At 49.2% G+C, this 21,193-nt stretch overlaps 6 protein-coding genes across 6 annotated transcripts; 4 read left to right on the forward strand and 2 right to left on the reverse strand.

The window, feature by feature from the left end:
• Positions 1-1,615: 1,615 nt before the first annotated feature.
• H6S33_007091 (uncharacterized protein) lies at positions 1,616-2,141 on the reverse strand (the record flags this gene model as incomplete). Its single annotated transcript, XM_044838435.1, has 1 exon — positions 1,616-2,141. A coding segment is annotated over one exon (526 nt), but the record flags the coding sequence as incomplete, so codon positions are not given.
• A 5,686-nt stretch (positions 2,142-7,827) lies between these two features.
• On the forward strand, positions 7,828-9,037 carry H6S33_007092 (uncharacterized protein; the record flags this gene model as incomplete). Its single annotated transcript, XM_044838436.1, has 3 exons — positions 7,828-8,155; positions 8,486-8,562; positions 8,609-9,037. The coding sequence occupies 3 exons, from the start codon at positions 7,828-7,830 to the stop codon at positions 9,035-9,037; spliced, it is 834 nt and encodes a 277-aa protein (XP_044689256.1).
• A 508-nt stretch (positions 9,038-9,545) lies between these two features.
• On the forward strand, positions 9,546-10,678 carry H6S33_007093 (uncharacterized protein; the record flags this gene model as incomplete). The annotated part of the gene is made up of 5 exons (XM_044838437.1): positions 9,546-9,553; positions 9,606-9,674; positions 9,761-9,816; positions 9,870-9,965; positions 10,020-10,678. The coding sequence occupies 5 exons, from the start codon at positions 9,546-9,548 to the stop codon at positions 10,676-10,678; spliced, it is 888 nt and encodes a 295-aa protein (XP_044689257.1).
• A 2,468-nt stretch (positions 10,679-13,146) lies between these two features.
• On the forward strand, positions 13,147-13,706 carry H6S33_007094 (uncharacterized protein; the record flags this gene model as incomplete). The annotated part of the gene is made up of 5 exons (XM_044838438.1): positions 13,147-13,168; positions 13,237-13,247; positions 13,334-13,342; positions 13,403-13,429; positions 13,482-13,706. 5 exons carry the CDS (start codon positions 13,147-13,149, stop codon positions 13,704-13,706), a joined length of 294 nt encoding a protein of 97 aa, XP_044689258.1.
• Positions 13,707-16,946: 3,240 nt separating this feature from the next.
• Positions 16,947-19,872, reverse strand: H6S33_007095 (uncharacterized protein; the record flags this gene model as incomplete). Its single annotated transcript, XM_044838439.1, has 3 exons — positions 16,947-18,250; positions 18,328-19,222; positions 19,273-19,872. 3 exons carry the CDS (start codon positions 19,870-19,872, stop codon positions 16,947-16,949), a joined length of 2,799 nt encoding a protein of 932 aa, XP_044689259.1.
• A 773-nt stretch (positions 19,873-20,645) lies between these two features.
• Positions 20,646-21,091, forward strand: H6S33_007096 (uncharacterized protein; the record flags this gene model as incomplete). The annotated part of the gene is made up of 2 exons (XM_044838440.1): positions 20,646-20,925; positions 20,961-21,091. The coding sequence occupies 2 exons, from the start codon at positions 20,646-20,648 to the stop codon at positions 21,089-21,091; spliced, it is 411 nt and encodes a 136-aa protein (XP_044689260.1).
• Positions 21,092-21,193: the final 102 nt, after the last annotated feature.

Below are 21,193 nucleotides of genomic sequence, written 5' to 3' on the forward strand. Positions count from 1 at the left end.
AGTATATAGCGAAAGATGGCAGAGTCGATATTGCGGTGAGACGAGCCTTCCCCGCTTTCTGGTGTTTGCCATAAAGCCTTGGTAACGAACCCTAACCCTGTCTAGCCCGCACTCAATGATTCCAAAGCCTATTATAGAGGATGGAACAAAGAATAGTGCCTTGGGTGACGGACCTGAGCGCAGATTCATACGATGACCCTTAATATAATTTTACATTCATCGGAACTCGATAGTTTACAATTAAAAACGGGTTGAGAAACCTCGAGTAACCTTAACCCTGAAACCCCTAGGCTACAATTCCGAAATGGTAAACTACCTGTTATATGGGGGGACGAGAATATCCGCCCACAGTGTCCTTTTAGAAGCATTTAAGGATGAAATCCAACACAATAGTAGATCTGATTGGATGAACTAGCTGATCAAGGTGGTGTATCATCTATGTACTCTATTAAAAGAATATAGTGCAGGAATAACCAGGGGTTGAACCTGCATCATTCTGGATGTACAATAGAAGCTGTACCATCTAGGCTATGGGGGAAGATACTAGGTATGTGTTCTATCAGTATATGATATAGGGTAGTGGCAGGGAAAGGGTAGTTTATCCTTCCCCCTCGATGACCCCCCAAAGACTAGCAGGATACTTTGAGAAGAAAATTCGCTAAGGCCCAAAAGAGCAGGCTGAACCTTATTTACCCCCAATAGGGAAAGACCAACCTCCTCTACTACGGGAGTTAATGCATCAATAAGCACATTGCCCACACAACCTGGCGTGTAAAGGGCACCGATTGATGCAATTACCGTCGAGGCCTGTTGCAAATGAATCAATTGATGCAATTACTATCAATACCTGAATAAATTGATGCAATTACGGTCGAGGCTTGTTGTAAATGAATCAATTGATCCAATTGCATACACTATTACCAGCTACGACTTTTAATACAATATAGGATGCAATTTGCAGAACACATTATTCTACAAAATAAACCGAATTTTGATTTTAGGTACAGTTTGCAAGCACAGAATGAGGAGGGAAAAAATATTATCAGTAGCTTAGCTGGTAAAGAATGGAGTAGCATCCTATAAGTCATAGGTTCAACTCTCGGTGACTTCAATTTTTCTTTTCTCAATAAACACGATTCATTTTGCGATGCCTTTGCACCTCTTGATTCGTTCCCCGATTCATTTACTCATGCATTCCTTCATACATTCCCTCACACATTGCCTGATGCATAAAAAGCTTATTCCCCGATTCGTTCCCCGATTCATTCCCTGATGCTTTCGAAATTGTGAGTTATTTGAGGACTGTATTTTACATACACATTACGGCGATTAAAAAAAAATACGACTTTCCCTGATTCATTAATCCTCGTAGTAGAGCTCTATATCTTATATTTCCGTTCAATTACCACTAAAGAGCAAAAAACCACCCCCTACATCTTATCTTTCCGGTAAATTACTGCAAAAGAGCAAAAGAGTACGACTTTACCTTACTAGGCCCATTACTACACTCCCAAATCGGATAAATTAGGCACCTCGCACCAGAAAAATTGTACCGCAGGGAAACCAACGTAGACCTACGCACTCTCACCATGGGAGAAAGAGGAAAGGATTGGCGTTACGAGTAAACTGTATTCTGCGTGGCGCGTTTGGAAAAGGATAGACGAGGTGGAGGAGCGGGGTGTGTGTTATGTATTTTTGGTTGTGGGTTGCGTCGGGGGGCGCGGTGGGCGGCGTTGGGGGCGTTGCTTTTCGCCGAAATCGAGGTTTTGGAGCGGAATGGGTAGGGGGAGTAGGATGATTGATTCCTGTTGCTGTAAAGTTCGGGGTCGTCTTTGGATCTCGGCGGCTTGCGGTTGGGTTTTGTCGGAGGTCGGTACTGCCATAATATAGCTAGAACGTACGTAGCATGACGTTCGGTTCCAGAAACCACTCTCAATGGTTCCGCCGATGTCAGCGCCGCACAATGATCACCAAGCCGTCCAGATACTGGCACCCCCATAATCCCGTTATCACGCTCTGCAGACTCGGCAATATAGAGAGCCAGCAGCGACAGCGCGGATACCAGATTTCTGCGTAGAATGAGGTGGTACAAGCTGTCTTTCTCTTCCTGACGTCCGCTTCCGAAATACGAGCTCGAGATGCTGTAGCAGTATAGTGACACCCCCGGAAAGGTGGGAAAATGTGGAATTTCGCGTGTCCGCGGTGGCAGTAGTAGATCAGGATTATAGCTGTAGCGCCAGTACCCTCTCTAAGCAGTATGAACGGCGTTGCGTTGCCGTCGTGGTGCGTGCTATCACACCCGACTTCCGATCAAGGTTGTAGACCGTAGACCTAGTGTTACCACCTGCCGAATCACCGTCTGCAACTCCCACCCATTCGTTGCCCGTACCCAAGCGCCCTGGTAAAGCGCCCATGCTCGCCGGCGGGGGGTTGGAAAGTCTTGATTGATGGAAGCGTCGCGCTAGTAAGCGATGTTAGCGAGCTCTGGAAGAGGTGGGGTAGAGACTGTAACGACTGCAGGCCAGGCGCGGGCTGGGAATGCTACTTGAGAGCAGGAATGTATATTCCAAGTCTAGATACATGGATGAAACGTAGGTTGATATCTGTCAGGTCGCGACAAACAGGTCGCGTCGCGTCGTTGTTGTCGTGTGGGAGAAGAAGAGACGTGGAAAAGAACACAGTGGAGGAGGAGGTGATAGCAACGTATCTTGGGGATGGGATGACGACGCTCTGTACAATTAGGTGGCTCTAAGCGAGAAGGATAACTCGGGAGGAAAGGAAGGAGGGACTCCTCTTCTCTTGCCCTCTCTAAGGCTCTAGACTCGAAGAAATTCTATAATTCGAGTCTATTACATCTAAATTCCCCCTGAGCGAGCGCAAGCTCCACATTACTCACCCCGCACTAACCCACAAGCCCACTAGCCCGCGCAACCACGGCTTCTTCCGCGTTACACAGCCAGGGCCCACCCCTCCATCCCAGCACCCACGTTCCGAACCGAGCCGATCTGCAAAACGCAGATCCGCTGCCGGGTGTGGCATCCCTGTCGTCGGTGTTGAAATAAGCTTTCGAAGGACCCTGCCCGTTCTCCTTGCGTCGCAACGGCAGGGGTGTGCTGCTGGGTACGGGCGGCGAGGTTAGTCTGTGCGCCGTGCGGTAATGCCCGGAGTATCGTGCGTAACGGCCGATCAGGTGTTGGCGCGGGCTTCGCTAGTGGTGGGATGATAGACTGATACTCGTAGCATTTTTAAAGTACAACCCTCTTTAGCACACCCACAGGCCGTCCAAAAAGCACCAATTCTATATCGTTCCGCGGAACTTCTACATCAAATTCTGCACCCCAAAGCCACATCCCAGTGAGGCGCGAGTGGACAACACGCACAGCGAGCTCTGCGGAATCGTGGTAGGTTCCACGGTGTCTGTTCGGGACTGCCCGGATCCTCCGGATCTGCGTAAGCGCATGCGTTAGTTCTAGGAGCACTAGCTCTGAGACATGTATGCCGGTATACGCTGTGGTCGCGCGGCTACAGAAGCGGCTGTCGGGTGGTGAGATGATGCGGAGAGAATTGCTGCGCGGGATGATGGATCGCTGTCAACACCTTTTCTTTTTACAGCTAAGCTGACTACCAGGTGCTTGACCTTTAATCCCCAATGTGAAAACATAACCTCTGCCCCCGAAGATACGCCCAGACGCACAACCCCCCCAAAGAGAAAAAAGACCCAGCAACACCCTGCCGTAGTACAAACCTGAATCTGAAAACACAGATCACGGGAAAATCCACCTGGGAAGCAAGAGCTGTCCCCGTAATGCAAATCCCTTATCGTCTCATTCCCGGTGCGTTACGTAGCTCTCCCATCGCGACTACACGAATGCGACCATGCCCGCCAAACCACAACGCGCTCAAGAATAGGAAGACGTACGGAGTGTGGGTAATTATTGTACAGCGGCATGCTGACGCCTCCGCACCGGAGCACAGCATATCTACATTCGATAGCCGGATTTCTGGTGTGTAGAAATGTGTCCGTTGCGGAATTGGACTTATAGCGGTGCGAGCACCCCGCTTTCGAATTTCGGGTGGATATAGCTTTCGATAATAAATTCGCGGAGCTCTGTGTGTGGTAGTAGACGGCCTCCGAGGCGACAGAATATGACTGTTTGCAGCGGGAATTTGCACATTCTGCGACTATAATTCCACCGCATGTCACACCCGTACATAGAACGCTTCGCATCCCACACCCCCATACATAGAACGCTTCACCACCGCACCCCGCCGACCGGTCCAGCCCGTATAAGCGTAGGTGTAGGCCCATGAAGAAGCCTGGGAAGCGCCGACTTCCAGCTCGGGGTGGGCAGTATCCACAGGAGAATTCCGTACCTCACCCCCGCACCTAAGAGAGCAGGGCAAAGCTAGACGACGGGAAATGCGCGGCAGTGCATCTGTTGTGCGGTGGCGGGGGAGAATTAGTTTACTGTTATAATTCATCGCCCGGAGGTGGCATGGGGTATGGTGAGGGCGAGTTTCGCTGTTGAAAATGTGCTACGCGGAGGCTGGGAGAGGTGTGCAAGGGGGGGGGGGGGGGGTGGTAGTGCCGTGTGTATGCCTGTGTCGTTTGTGCACTTGGGAGGTGATCGATGATGGTGGGTCAAATTCTGTGCTACAATGAAGAAAGTACTCCACAAGTACTCTGGGCGGTAGCTAGCCGCGTACGCGTCATCCACTGCACTATGCCCGAAGACCGATGACAACTCGTTCCCGTCATTGCACGATACCGACATTCACTTCTTACTATCGCATACTCGTACCTATCAACACAACTTCCGCGAGCCCGGGATCTTTCATTCCTGTCGAGTAAGTGTACTATTTTGCACCGGAACTAACCGGACACTCATACCCCTAACTAACTCTAACTCAACTGGCGCGGAAGAGCGCTGAGAGGGGGCATGCGTTCGCTCTTTGAACTTTGCTGGTTTTCTACAACTAGACCCGCTCATGGAAACGAGGTCGGAGAGAACGGGGAACTGCTTTTAGGTTAAGGCAGATGGGAGAATGTAATAGCATTACACGCGCCATGCTTTCGGCGATGGAGGTAGACGGTGGTGATGCGAGCGATCGTTCAATTCAATATGACTGCTTGTACGATATCCCAACTCCTTCCGGGTGGGCTGTCAAATTGCCAACCACCCGGTCCTGAAAAGATGAGGTCTTGCTGTAACATGGAGTGGTAGATCGATTAAATGATAAAACTGAACGTGGAAAAAATGAATGAAGATAACCATACACGTAAAACAACGAACGAACGAAACAAGACTAGAGAACGTACAAACTAATCGCCATGAAATATATCCATAAACACAATGGCGAGAGGCGATACAAACATGTCAACAATTAGAAGAAGGAAAAGCAGACCACATTATCGTCCTTAAAGAACCAAGCTACCAATCTTAGTAGCTTTATATTTTCTGATGGATTATCGATCTCTTCCAACCTTGCTGGTGGGAGAGCCCTATCCACAGTTCCTACTAAGAAAAGGGTGAAATGTAGGTAAGGAGAAATTACTATAAATGGTCACAGGTTAGTGTCTTGCTGAAGAGGTAATCCGACGAGTAAGGTTCGTGACTCGTGAGTGCATACCTGATGAGCGGTTATAGGTTCGACAGGAAGAGATTGGACGGGGTCCGATACATGTTCTGGCCGATAGCATGTACGGCCCCATAATATGAACGTTCTCCATATGGGCTAACCCACCGCTGGACGGGGTGTGTTCACCAGGATGGCTACCCATGGTGGTGTTCACTGAAATGGCTACCCATACTGATCTTCAGTACCCGTTGATGACGCAAGCCGACAATAAGGTTTGCAGGGTACATAGGATTTATTTAGGGATAGAGAATTACGCTAGCATGCAGTTACTACTATAGTGTAGTAGTATAAACATCTGACATATGTCGGAGTGTCTGGGGTTCAACTCCGACCTGTAATGGGTTTTAGGCACTACGATATATAATTGAGGGCCTCACAGGTGCATCATATTGTCTACAAAGAATGGATAGATTCCATGCCAACTGAGGAAGAGGGTTGTCCGACTTACTGTACCATGAATTTATTCCTCTGAAGGTAAGGGCGTAAGACTCCAGCTGTTTATCTAATGCTATCCCACATTCTACATGAGTAAAACCTGAAGATAACCAGCTAGCATAAGTCAATGCAGTTTTTTTCTACAAACCAATAGTGCACTATAACACTGTAGCAGTACCACACTCACAGGAGCACTTCAGCATAGGTGTTCACCCCTGGATCTCTCTAGTGCCTGTATTCGCCACTAGAGCTCTACAACAGCCACAGCGGTTCCCTAGCACCTCTACCCACCCTTGGTGTCACACCGCACCTACAGTAGCTTCCTCAGCATCTGTGCTCACTACTGGAGCTCTATCGAACCTGCCGGAGCTTCCCTGGCATCTGTATCTACCACTAGAGCACTGCCACATCCAGAGCAACTTCTCCAGCTCCTGTGTGCATTGCTGCAGCTGTACCACACTCCCAGCAGCTTTCTCAGCATCTCAATCTGCCACTGGAGCTCTATCACACCCAAGGGAGCTCCCCAGTGCCTGTATTTGCCACTCGAGCTCGACGAAACTGACAGTTGTTTCCCCACACTTGTAGGAGCTTTCCCAACACCTGTACCCATTCCTGATGCTCTACCATATCCACAGGAGCTCCTCAGTACATGTACTCGCCACTGGAGCTCTACCACACCCACAGCAGCTTACCCAGCATCTGTAATCGCCACTGGAGCTCTACAACACCCACAACAACTTCCCTGGTGCCTATATGCACTGCTGCAGCTGTACCATACCCACAGCAGCTTCTTGAGGGTCTGGATTCGCCACTGGAGCACTACCAAACCCACAGGAGCTTCCTCAGCACCTGTATATGATGCTGCAGCTGTACCACACCCATAGGAGCATCCCCAATACCTTGAGTCACCACTCGAGCTCTATCACACCCATACGAGCTCTACCACACCAACAGGAGCTTCTCCAATGCCTGTATTTACCACTAGAGCTCTACCACACCAACAGGAGCTTTTACAATAGCTGTATTTACCACCCGAGCTCTACCACACCCACAGGAGCTTCCCCTGTGCCTTGACTCGCAACTGGAGCTATACCACACTCATAGAAGCTCCACCATATCCACAGGAGCTTCCCAAACACTCTGACTCGCCACTGGAGTTGTACCACACCCACAGGAGCTTCTCCAGCGCTCTGAACCGCCACTGGAGCTGTACAACACCCACAGGAACTTCTCCAGCACTCTGACTCGCCACTGGAGCTGTACCATACCCACAAGAGCTTCCACACAACTCTGACCCGCCACGGAAGGTGTACCACACCCACAGGGGCTTCCCCAGCGCTCTGACCCGCTACTGGAGCTGTACCACACCCACAGGAGCTTCTCCAGTGCTTTCACTCGTCACTGGAGCTGTACCACACCCACAGAACCTCCACAACACCCACAGGAGCTTCCTCAGCACTTTGACTCACCACTGGAGCTGTACCACACCCACAGAAGCTTCCCAAGCGCATGGATTCCCCACTGAAGCTCTACCATACTCACAGCTGTGTCATCAGTATCTCTGTACGGCAGAGAAGCTCAATTGAAATATGGGCACTCCAGTATAGCTGTAATACCAGCTGTGACTTTGCTTCTTCGCTCAAGAATTGCTTGATGCCAGAGCTTGCTCTGCTGAGCTACATAAGGACGGTTACCCATCCGCTGGTGTGATATTCAGGTTAGGTTCTGCATATCTCTCATATTTCATTCATTATGGCTTCTTCTTCTCGCTCCCTGACTTTACCATTTTCTGATGCCTCTCGTACTGCTTGGTTTCAAAGACTCTCTGGACCTGACAACAAAAACCACTTTCGTCTAACACCAGACAAAGTGCTTCTCTACACAGAGATTCTACTTGATGTTTGGCCCGAGAAAGGTAGCAAGGCATGGAGGCAGAAATTCGATTTCAGGGCCCGGTTCGAACTTGTTGATGGAAAATTGAACTACAAGGAAAAGAATGACATACCTTCCAAGCTAGTTGTTACGGACTTAGAAGTATTTGATTTGATTGTAGCCGCTCATCTTAATCTAGGTCACAGTGGTCAGCGGAAAACATGAGACGAGTTGAATTCTACCTACCACTTTATATCACGGGTGGAGATTGAATGGCTCTTGGGCCATTGCTCTACTTGTGCCGTCAAAAAAATACAGACAAAGACAGCTCCGTTGAAACCGATTGTGGCTAGCAAGATATTCGAAAGGGTTCAGGTGGATTTGATTGACTTCAGCTCTCGTCCTGATGGTCGATACAAATAGATATGTCATATGAGAGACCACTTTAGCAAGTATTCACAGGCCTACCCGTTACAGAGCAAGCACAGTGATGGCGTAGCGGAGGTGGTGAAGCTTTGAGTAATGCACTTTGGTGCAGCATATATTCTGCAATGTGATAATGATGGAGAGTTTAAAGGTGCTCTCTTTATATTGATGAAGGATCTTGGTGTGAAGGTAAGCTTATCGGTTTCAGTAATTGATTGATGCTAACTATTTCTAGATTATTCATGGGCGTGCCCGTCACCCACAAAGCCAAGGGCTAATCGAGCAAGCAAATGGTATTTTGAAGGAGAAGTTGGCAGCTTGGATGCGTGATCATCAAAGGGCTGATTGGACGCAAGGCATTGACGAGTCCATTTTGAGTATGAATTCACAACGTTACACTGCAACAGGGAGGACACCCTACGAGGTTTTGTTTGGGCAACGACCGTTTACTCAACGAACTATATTCACTGAACGAGACACCGTCACGGTCATTGACGAAGCACCTCCCCAAAGTGCATTTCTGTTTGAGCCATCAAACACGCAGAGCCAAACGGAAGACACAGAAGTGGACATAGCACCAAGAGCAAACAGTGTTGAGTTGGCTATCAACGTTGATGACCTTGAGTCCGAATCAGATGAATCACAAAACACCGGCAATGAATAGGAGGAGGAAGTACCTATCGACCCTGCTCTATTAGCCATTGATGACCCGAGTTGTCGGGATCACTCTCAATCTGCAGCTCAATCGAGTCAACAGGTTGTTGAGGTTCCATCTAGCCCTCCAGAACTACCACAACAGAATAGTACCGTATTCCGAGAACGTCTCCGTATCACTGTTCAGAGAAGCGCCAGAAGATATAGGGACCTTATGGTGGCAAGAGAACGGAGGTCAAACAAATTTCCGAATTTTGTTGTTGGATCACTCGTTACACTTAAAATTCCAAAGCCTGATAGGCCAACAGTCAGTATGAAACGGTTGATATGTAGGATTATCGCGGAGAAATCCCCTGGGCATTTTACATTACAGTCGAAATATGGGGTTATAAACAGATCTTGTGTCCCTTATGAGATGGAAATTATTTCCGATTTGATCTCATTTCCTGAAGCTGGACAATGCAGGTCTAAACCAATCACGGTGAGATCAGCATCAAAGATAGAGAACGAAGGTAACCATGGTCCAGTAAGAAATATCCTCTATATATCATAATATATCCTTACTAATAATTGTGTAGTCGATTACCTTCTGCTATTGCAAATCGTCTTGTCAATCAACGCGATGCTCTTGTTTCAAAGCCGGAAATGTCTGTACCTCCCGTTGTCATACAAAAAGCATGAAAGGTAAAGAACCGGGTTGTCAAAATAAAGAGACTGTGGAGGGAAGTGATAGTTCGGAGGTACCAATAGTGGACGGAGATAACGATAATATGGAAGCAACGGAAAATGGTACGTACATGTATATGTTTTCCAATGTCAGATACTGATACCTACACCCTCAGTGCCTCCAACCGATGCTACTGAGGATTATATTCGAGTTACCGCTCCCACGGATAATGGGAAATCAGTACAGCGTCAACTGAATACTACAACCTCTCGTATGTTTGATTCAAATCTCATTTGGTATTACTGATCTGATTGGTGCAAAATAGTTGCTTCTCGATTGCAAGCGATCATCGACAAATATGAGAATAATCAAGAATCTCTTTTTGATAAAGCTCGATCTCAGGGCTGGCCATCATTAGAGCTGTTGCGCCAGAGAGCCCAGCCAGATGAACTGCAGAAACGAATTGATACTCCAGAACCAATTAAAAGCATCATTTTTATCATCCAGAACTACAACAGATCATTTTACTATCCATCCTTTCTCCAACGAGCACTTGAAGAAACCTCTCATGGACGAGAACGGGCACATAAAGAAGCATGGCGTTGGATGGATGATATTCCTTCTGGGTACTACTCACAAGCCCATGCAGATATCGGCCCAATGATATTGGAGAGCTTCGTGTCCAATAATACCCTTGCTTTGCGGTCGAGAATGAGAGAGATTGAGACACCCGATGTATTATATACTCAATTGTTGATGGAGGTAATTGCACCCGAATTCATTTTAACAATGATACAGCAAGATTGTGGGATTTCTAGATCTGAGGCGAGAGTGATACTGGAGGACCCACGGGCAATGGACTATGGAAGGCTAGTATTTGGATATATAGATAAAGATGGGCACATTACTACGGGAGAGACAAACCCATCGGTTCAGGAGTATCAGGGGCCAAGCAGAAGAACTCGCAGCAGTAGGAATAAGTAGTTTAAAATATTCCGCATTCTTTATTCGTCATATCATTCTGTACCATTTATTAAATTAAACAAATATTTATCTGTCAATATACTTAGCTCCTCATTTGGCCCGTGAGCATAATGGTCTGGCGGGCTACATACATTGGCCTGTGAGCATAATGGTCTGGCAGGCTACCTACTTGATCAACGCACCCCACTGACGAACAGGCCATCCTATGTAAAGCATGTTCAGCTAAATGGACGGCCCATAGCCCACACGTTCCTCATAAAGGCTGACCTTTTCGCATTATGATAGTGGGCAGGGTGCGTTCACGTCACGGGCCAGAACACTTCTCGGTCTGAGTATCGAATGGTCGTGTTTCAAAGACCGTGTCGCGAGCCGCAGAATCTGTCGGATGGGGAGTAGTCTTTACGACGCCATCAGCGACCGGCGGTGTAGAGGACTTCGAAGATGTAATGGAGGTTTCGGCGGGAGGGGATTGATTCTTCGAAGGTTGGTCGGGAATGACATTATGGGGAGAGTAGCCAGTGCTATAGAAGTATACCGCGTTAGAGTTGCCAAATATCAGCGAACTACATCTCATTGCCATACCTCACGGCGGTGTTTTGTGTATTCCGTCCCAAGCTCGTGTTCGGCTTGGATACCCGAACATTGTCGGTGCCGTTCCCCTGCGCCCCAGAAGTTCTGCTAGGCTTAGAGCATATAACCCATCGGTCGGGATGTCTTTTGAATTGACTTTTTCTTTGTGAGCGTTTCGAGAGGAGTAGGTTTATTGCTGGTTAGATGTGTGCTAGAGTATGCTGTTCAAAACTTTGTGCTATGGGTGTAATACGTTAGAGAATCTGAAGAGGGTAGCTCAAGAGGGACAGCGCATCAAACATCTGTCCTAGGTAAGCCATTTCTGACTTTCTGGGCGTGATGCATCCCAGCCATTGGGTGCAAATGTGCGCATACTCGTGCGCAGTGCAGTCCTTAGGCATGGTATATAATTGGCCATGCCGTGACTATCGCCGCATAATGCGGACTGCATGTTCCGATGCGAGTGTGTTTACTTGCATGTAGCACAATCAACCCCCGAGAGCCAAGGATGTTATCCTACATACATATTCTTTATTTTGTTTCCGCCTAGGTAGAGTCGGTGGGTATCCTTTAAGTTCCAAGAGGATATCTATGGACAACGGGGGTATTTAATGGAACGGGGACGAGTGTTCTACCACCGTCCTGTGTGCTGACTATCGACCAAAACCAACAGTGGTCTGGGAATCGGATCTCCCACCTAGTAAATCCTCGCGAGAGGTTGGCGAGCTCTTGATGCAACAACCAATCTGAACCCTGCCTGTGGCACACAGAACCCTGCATGTATATGAACGGCAATTAACGATTTTCACTGGCTATGAACACAACGCATACGGCGCGTCCCTCTTCAATAGAATAAAAACACAAGTAGGTATGTAGATAAGCCAACGCGAAAACAGAGGCCCAGGCCAAGTTGAAAATGCAGGTACAGTCGAAGGATACGGATTGGAAACCTCCCAAAATCGGATCGCAACTTTCATTTCCCCTCGCGTTTCCGGACGAACACGACCAATATTGTGTGGCATGCGAACAGGTGGACTTGTAATAGCAGTCGCGCTCGGAAACGACGAAGTGGGTAAATAAGTATGTACCTCTATGCGGAACAGGGTTAGCGTTAGTTCAGTTGATTTGCAGAGGAGGCATGGAGAGCAGGCATGGATTAATAGAGCTGAGGGACTTGAGCTCAATCCTACTTCTTCTATAAGAGGACGTAACAAAAAAAGATTTCGGGTACTCATGTGGCAAGCATTCGGCCATTTAACCTTGATTTTGCGCGCGGGGGCTTGGGGTCATGAATTGATGTCTTAATGGGGCCGCTATTTTGATGACTCGCAGTAAGTACCCCTACCACGCTCATAGGAAGAGTCTGCTGTCCCTCGCTCACTGAGTGCCCATCCAGGTCCCGTGCCGCCAAGCCTCGGTGCTCTCGCTCCGGCTAGGGCGGCATGATACGCTTAGCTACAGGCGGTTAGCGGGTAGCATCTTGGCACAGTAAACGCTTGGCGCTCCACCATCGCCCCTCTCATCCATCCCCCCCACGACACCAGCACCTCACACCAAGCACTCCAAGCACCCGAGTCCCCTCGTTACTCTACAAACAAACCCCTGAGGACGAGTATTTAACTCCTAGACACCAGTCCCGCCCAACGAACCCCACCAACGCAGACCCGCATCCCACCCACTCCTCCCCGAACCGTGGACACCCCCCGTGGCATTCCACCAACTCCCCTATTCTCCCACGACTATCACTCCCTCGCGCCACAAGCCATGACCGCCATGACCACCGCGACCACATACAAAAACCAAAGCGCAGCGATCGACCTTCGTCCGGACATGGTCAGCACGAGACGCCCCGGAAGCCCGCGGCGGAAAACGGTCAATAAGCGCATCGAGGACCAGCAATGATGTCGGGGTACGTGCACTGTAAGCTCAAGATGCGCAAAACTCCGCTACGTTTACAAGGGACTTGATAGCCGACGTTGGTACACTAGATAGCAGTGCGGTTAGTATCCGCCTCCCCACCCTCCGCTGGATGGATATCGCGTAGCGCGTGCGTGTGGTATCCGCGACGCTAACACCCGTTTTCAGGCTGTTCGTGTTCGTGACCTTGACTTGATAGGTTATGGTAGGCTGAGAGGATGATCGATTGACTACAAGACAAAGCCTGGTTACGCTAAGAGACAGGTATGGCTTACCCGGTCTAGCTACGAAGCCGCTGAACCGTGTCCGAACACAGTTTCGCCAAGGCTGCACGGCGCCGTCCAACAGCCCTCACTACAGTACCGCGCTCCCAGAACATCGATGTTACTCCGCTGCGAGCCTAGCTTCCGAGCGCACCGCTCAAAGCTCTGCAGACACACGACACAGGCGCTGTTATAAACGCGTGCAACTGCCCGCCCCCGCCCACCACCACGCACCACGGAAACGGAAAGCCAAACAGACCTCCGCGGCGGTGGGGTAGGCGCTAGACGGTGGGCGCGCGGCCAACTACGACCATCGCCATCGCCATCCCGCCGCGTCACCCCACCACACCACACCCCCGCACCCCCGAACCCCCGAATCCCCCGCAACGGCCAAGACAACGCCACAACATCACTCCTCCATCCAACCACGCCACACCACACCGCGACAGCGGCACCAGCACCCACGCCGCCCAGGCGATCCGCGCGGCGCCCACCCCAACCTAGCTAAGCACGGCCAGTCCGACCGTCGCCAACGCGTGAGGCGGCGAGCGCAACACATACATCCTATGCCCCGCTGCTACTAAGGCTTCGATTTTCCGCGGTGATTGGACTTGCGCGCGGGGAGGTGTTGTACCGGCGTGCGCGCTGTACCGTGCCAGGCATCCCGAAGGGTAGGGGTGAGGCGGACTATGTGTTTCTGGTGGAGGAGGGGGGCTGTCTCTTGGTATTCGGGTCGGGGGAATGGCGGCGGAGATCTGGTGTTGGTGGGCGGGTGTTTTGTGTAGAAGGGGGGGGGGTAGTGGGAGGGCGCTAGCTGGAGTCGTGGCTATTGCGTTTTAACGCATCAGGAGGGTGTGCTGACCGCCGCGTATCCAGCAGCGGGGGGGCCGCGGGGGGGGGGGTGTTTGTGTGGTGGGTAGGATGCTTGTTTTATACATGTAGGCAGTTTTAATACATATCCTGGTATTAATTACCTTCTCCTGCGTCGAAACGTTTAAACCCCGCCCTCTAACGAGGTAAATGGAGTGGCATATATCACAAAGCCCCGTGCTGTATGTCGTGAGTGATGCGTATTGCTAGTCCTAGTTCGTAGTTTCGCTCGCGATTTTGGTTTCGGGATAGGTACTTGCGGTGGACGGTGGGATCGTTCAACGAAGTTGTCGGGTCATCTGTTAACATGGTAGTAAAGTAGGTGGTAGACGTGTCATGTATTAACAAAATCCCCCGGCAGTGGACGGGATTGTATAAGTACTTAAAAACCCCACACTCTCACCAGAGATGATCCGTCCCACCCGCCGGGCCAAACAAGAAGCACAATATCCCAAAGTCCCTATCCCTCCCCTCCCCCCAATAGAAAAGAAAATCTTTCGAAATCAAATTTAAGTCACGGGCCATCACTCGCCCCACCCCCCAACCCACCCCGCGCAGATATTATCCTAAACCGTCTAGCACACGCCGACCCGCCACTGCAACGCCACCCCTGATGCTCGCAGTCCATGATTTTGGTTGCAGGTGATACAGCTGCGTCGATCGAGGGCGCCGTTACTTATCGCGATGGACCGGTGGAGATTGCCGCGGGCCTTAATGGGATGAAACATTGCGCCTGCTGTGTGTGGGGCTATTTCCATAGGGCCGTTTCTTGGCTACGCGTTGTTTCTTTTGGTCGGGTTTTGGTGAGGAAGTAGTAGTAGTGGTGGTGGTGGGACGTCAGGTGGGGCGCATGAGAGGACGGCGGCGGTGTATGCGGCGGGTGCGGTCCTGGTGCTGTTAGTGATGTTCAGCACGCGGTCCATCCTCAAGCAGAGAAATCGAGGGGTGTTACAGCACCAAACTACCACATCTGAACCACAGTCCACCCCCGGTAAGCTAGGCTCTACTACTCCACAACTCCCGAACCGCGCCGCACCCGCCACATTCCGCTATACGAGCGGGAATCGGGGTGCCGGATAAAACTGGGTTGGACGGCTGCGGGTGCGTCACGTCGGAGCGGGCGACGTATTGTTGGTTCGTGGTGTTGTGTTTAGTTGGACTGGGTGTGTAAACTACTTGACATGACGCCAAGTAATGAGGCCTTGTAGAATACAGAATTAAAATTAGGGTTAGGGTTAACTAGGTTTTGGATGTATTCTTGAGTTTGTACTCGCTTGTCAACTATGTATTTGCCCAACCAGCAAAACACACCAAAAATCCAGGTTTTCAACAACTCATAAAAGGTCCCATAGTTATACCAAAACTGCGACGACCAAGTATAGTATAGTTTCGATAAGGGAGATTCATGCTTCAAATTCTTGCCCTAATTGAGATACTGGTAAAGGTGGAGAGGAAAGCAATAAAAGAACTTTTAAGACACCCTTCGCCTCGTTCTTTATGGATATGGCCTAAAAGTGGCCTGTAGAGTCTTTCAGGTGTCTAGATAAAAGATGCATAATTTCAGGGGAGATGGGAAAGCTCTCGAGATTCTATATGTTTTGCTGGTTGCGCAAAAACATACTTGACATGCGAGTACACGTATCAATCTACGTATTAAAGCCTCCGCCTGGAAAATACTTCATTTTTCAACATTCTACATTGTTTCGAGACGTCTCGAGACTGCTGAATGAGTCTCGAGACTAATTGTCTTGCCCAACTACAGGTCTCGTCTTCTCTCGTATCGTCTAAGAAAACAATGTCTCGAGACTTTTTGTATCGTGTGCATCACTATTTCAACACCACCAATTCTTTCCGGCCAGCTACATGTAGCTAGCTGACGGCAAAGAGATACATCTATCTTCATTGATTACTGTTATCAAAATTCAGAGACAATTTAGGAGCTCGGAAGCTCGGGGGGAATGATTTGCGATCATATAAAATAGTTTATTGGTTAGCCTTAAGAACATTTATTTTGCCCATTCACTGAACGTTCACCCAATAGGTTACCCGTATGGGGGACGCCAATTTGTTTGCAAAACCACGACCCATAGGCGGAACGTTCAGTAGATAGGCATGTTCGTTGTACGTATCAGAGCAGGGTATCGTACTTAGGGATGGGAGGGACATGGGTAGCATGTAAAATGCAGCATGGCAGCGGAATGTGGGTTTTTGGTAAGTAGTGGTGGATTTAGTGAAATAAAATATTGCGAAGCCTCATCGTTTGCCAAAGATAGACATGATCGGATTCAGGAAGTTTAAAAATATATCGGACTCAGGTAAACCATAGATGAACAAGAAATCGAAAAACCGAGAAAACGAAAAATAAAAACACAACAACCACGCGTATAGAATCCCGCACAAAAACGTCCCCCTTCGGCGGTAAAATAAGCAAAGAACTACCATCCTGTCCAAAGTACCACCTCGTAATGACAGTACACAAAAAAACTAGAAATCAGTGTCACCGTATATCTCTCCTCGCAGAAGATACTACCACTAAATACATATTTTATCGAACCAGATGAAACGTGCCCAAATGAAATATGCGGCCATGTATCTATTACTTCGCCGCTTTCATCACTATATCCAACGAATTATCCCGACCTTCAGAATTATCCTGCCTCTTCGACGTTCTGTGTGATTGCCCTCACGGCACTGGGTAGTGGGCTCCGAGCGGTGGTGGGTAATTGGCGCTCCTTCGCTGCTATGAAGAGATCCCTAGTTCGCTCAAGTTTCGACCTGTCAAGAGAGTGTCCCCTGAGATAATGAGTCTTCTGCAGCCCGGGCACGTGTCTACTTTCCCACAGGGATGTAGATATTGATTCGGAGGCTATGTTGGAGTTCTCTGATTTCAAGAAACTTTTGCTTTTGCCGCGGGGCGGGTCCTGGCAGCGTAGAAGTTCATTCAACACCGCCTCGACCACATCGAGAGGTGACTGTCTCTGAATCTGTCCAGAGGTAACATCAGCACCTGCTTCTAGTAACACCTTTGCAGCAGCCTCGCTACCAGAAAATGCTGCCCAGTGAAGCGGAGTGAATTGCTGGTAGTCCAGAGCTCGATGGCTGGCGCCGTGGCTTAATAACATGCCAATCATCGCTTCATCATCATGTCCAGCCGCCCAATGAAGTGATGTATGTAGTAAGTTGTTTTGAGCGTTGTGGTCCGCGCCATGCAGGAGTAAGATTTCTACAGCAGGAAAGCAAGAAGCCTTTGCAGCCCAAAGGAGCGGTGTATCACCATCATTGTCACTTAACTTAAGATTGGTGCCACGTTCGACAAGTAATGTCAAAATAGTTCTGGACGAAGTTAACTGTGCGAGAGGCGTTACCCTATGCAATGCCGTCCGCCCATCGGAGTCTTGGGAATCAATTTCGCATCCCTTCGACAGCAGGTATTCCACAACGGATTCCGCACCGGCACCGGAAACTACGGCCTCGTGTAGCGGTGTGATACCGCCCTTGTCCCGGTGATTAATGTTTGCACCAGCATCGACCAGAACCTGTACAACATGTCTATTACCCTTAGACGCGGCTATATGTAAAGGAGTGCGGTTGTTATTGTCCAAGGCTTCTATATTTGCCCCCTTCTCGATCAGGTAGCTGGCGAACTTTCCATTCGCCCCAGGTCTTTTTGCTGCAAAATGCAGCGAGGTAATTCCCTCACGGTCGTGCGAGTTAATATCGACACCTATATCAAGAAAGTACCCGACAATCTCTTTATCCCCGCTAACAACCGCATTGTAAAGCACATAGGAGTCATTGCCATCCTTAGAGTTTGCCCCATACTCAATCAAAATACGTAAAATATCTTTGTCGCGGAAATATAAGCCATACAAAAGTGAGGCACAGTCTCTTCCCCAGTAAGCTATTTCGGCGTTATGCTCGCAGAGGATGCGAACAAGCGATTTCTTCCCCGCTAATACCGCCATATCCAATGGCCTACTCCCATTGGTACTCTCCGCCTCAATGTTTGCACCCGCCTCAAGGAAAAACGTGCGACAGCTTCGTGTCCGCACTCGGCTGCTATATGCAACAGCGTGTGTCCATCGTGGTCTTTGAATTCGACAGATGTTGAGTCCTTGAGGAGTATCTCCTCTACCATCGCACGGTGCCCCACCATTGCTGCTATTTGAATTCGGGAAAGGCCTATCCAGCCTATCGAACGCCCCATAACCTTCCTACTATTCGTACGAAGAACATTGAGCATCTGGAGGTATAGAGTGGCGCGTTTAGTTTCAGAGAGAAACTCGCGGACATATGAGAGGGTCTTTGTCTCATCGAAGGTGACGTGGTACGATAGACTATGAGCAATATATTCTAGTAGGGGATAACGCTCAATGCGTTGCAGATAGGAGAAGTAGCTCAGTATCAGAATAGTTTTACCACCTATCACTTCCAACTCGATCTCAGGAATATCGAAGGAAAGAAAAGTCAAACATGCCCGAGCAATTATTTGATGCATATCATCGGCAACTATTCCCACCTTGAGCAAATACTGGTGTACAGTGAAATGTGTCAAACGAATTTCCTTGCTCATCTCGTCTATCATGGCAAGGCCACAACATATGTCAAGTATGATTGCTGGAGGAGGCATACGGTCTTCGTCAAATTCGTTGTGGCCCAGCTTGATTGCAACTGCGGTTTGGAGCTCCCGGAGCGTGAGAACACGACGGGCTGCCACGAGCCATGTGAGAATCTTGATGCCAAGTTCAACAGATCGGGGGTTCTGAGCGCGGATGCTCGTCATTATTCTGTCGTAGGTCCTATCCATTCTTGTTTCTTGATCTCCCGAGGTTTGAATCTTCATGAGCTCCGCTAGTACATCGTGTCTAGTCGGCTGCTGACAAAGAAAGTCGACATTGAGACTAACGAATAATATCCTGGCTACCTATCAGAATTTAAATTCGAGAGAAAATAAATTAGAAATTGCACATATACTCCATTCGCAGCGTTGATAAGATCTGAAAAAAGTTGATCTTCGATCTTGTTACCCCTGATCAGAGTCTTCGCCTGAGGGATCATGTCGATTCTGGTTTTGATGTATGCTTTGATATCTTCATCTTGCGCTATGTAATTGATACAGGGCACATCCCTAAATGAATCCTTAATGTCGATTGGATGTGGCCGACTTGTCACCAAGACCTTGATACCATTGATACTCAATTGGTGAAACAAAGGAAGTAACGCCTCCCTTTGCTCCTTCTGATCACATTCATCCAGGGCATCCAAAACTATAAACGAACGGGTGAATAGCTTTGCCAACGCCAATAATGAGGAACGCAGTTCGTGAAATTGCGGTACTCCTTTTGACCTATACCTCTCGTATAGGTCCTTCAGAGGACTGGGAAGTTCGGGTAGTCGACCCGCTAGCTGTTTAATAATGCTCGAAAGGGTATGAACAGGCTTTTGGCGGTCCCTCTGTTTATAGTCAAAATAAATGTACGAAACTCCGACACTAGCCGAGGCTTCAAAGCTTTCCAATAGATGATCGACCACTACTGAGCTGTGGAGAAAGTTAAAATTAGGTTGAACCAACATAATTTGAAACGAGAGGTTTTCATACCTGAAATACGTTTTGCCTGATCCGGCTACAAGGTCTTCAGTTAATATTATTACGGAAGTAGAGGATATGGGAAATTAGCTGAACTCACCAATACCGGCAACCCAAAGCAAAGAGGATAAGCCAGCTGAGTCTCCTCCCAACCACCGACAGAACTCAGGAGTCTTCAAAGCCCATTCCCCGATCCCGTCACTCCGCTTATCCGATATGTCAGCATGTCTTTTTGCTGTATCTTCCGAACAGAACCAGTCCAGGATTCTTTGTTGCTCAGCTTGTACTACATACTAGGGGTGCGCCACCTCGCGACCGCGAGGTCCTCTTCTCTCCCACCTATGTGTAGTATCTAGGCACCTCTAGTAATTAGGTAATTTTGTCTTAGCCGTCCCATGGTCTGTTTTCCCGGCCATGTCGCATAAATGCCTAAATCTTGCTCTGGAGATCTATTTCCGATTTTCAATGCCAGGTCCAGTGCCAGCTCTAATGCCCGATCCGGTGCGAGCTAAAATCAAGGTCAGCCCCAGTGTCAGCTTCGGTGTCGGCTCAAATATATGCCAGCTCTAGCCGGGGCCGCCCCAATGCCATCTCTAATACCCGCTCCAGTGCCAGCTCCATTAGATGCCGGCTCCAGTGCCAACTCAGATACATGCCAGCTAGAGTGCCCGCTTCTCTGCAAGCTCCAGTGCCCACTTCTCTGCAAGCTCCAGTGCCCGCTTCGCTTCCAGCTCCAGTGCCAGCTCTGATGCCCGCTCCGATGGCAGCTCCGGTACCCGCTCCGGTGCCCCCTCCGGTGCCAGCTCCGGTACCAGCTCTAACGCCCACTCCTGTGCCCGCTCTTATGCCCACCCCTGTTCCCGCTCGTGTTCCTGCTCGTGTTCCCGCTCTTGTGTCCACTCTGGTGACCGCTCGAGTGACTACTCCGACGTTCGCCTCGATGCCAACTCCTGTCCCAGCTCCAATGCCGGCTCCAATGCCCCTTCCGGTGCCCGCTCCACTATATGCCAGCTCCGGCGCCAGCTCCATTGCCAGCTCCAGTACCGGCTCCAGTGCCAGCTCTGATATATTCCAGCTCCCTTCACTGTTCCTCCACCGCACTGGCACCTCCTCTCCCCCTCTTACTGGTCTTCCCTCTCCCAATTCGCACCCCCAGCCAACTACTGTTCGTCTCACTGGCCTATTCTGCTCACATTTGACTACTAAATAGCTATATTTATTATTTAATCATAAAGGGTTCCGTTGATTGGGCTGGTCTCATGGGTAAGGTCAGGGTTAGGGTTTGGGCTTGGCAAGAAAATAGGCAGG

This window comes from Morchella sextelata (assembly GCF_020137385.1).
Source record: "Morchella sextelata strain SCLS chromosome Unknown scls_22, whole genome shotgun sequence".
Taxonomy (NCBI): Eukaryota; Fungi; Ascomycota; class Pezizomycetes; order Pezizales; family Morchellaceae; genus Morchella; species Morchella sextelata.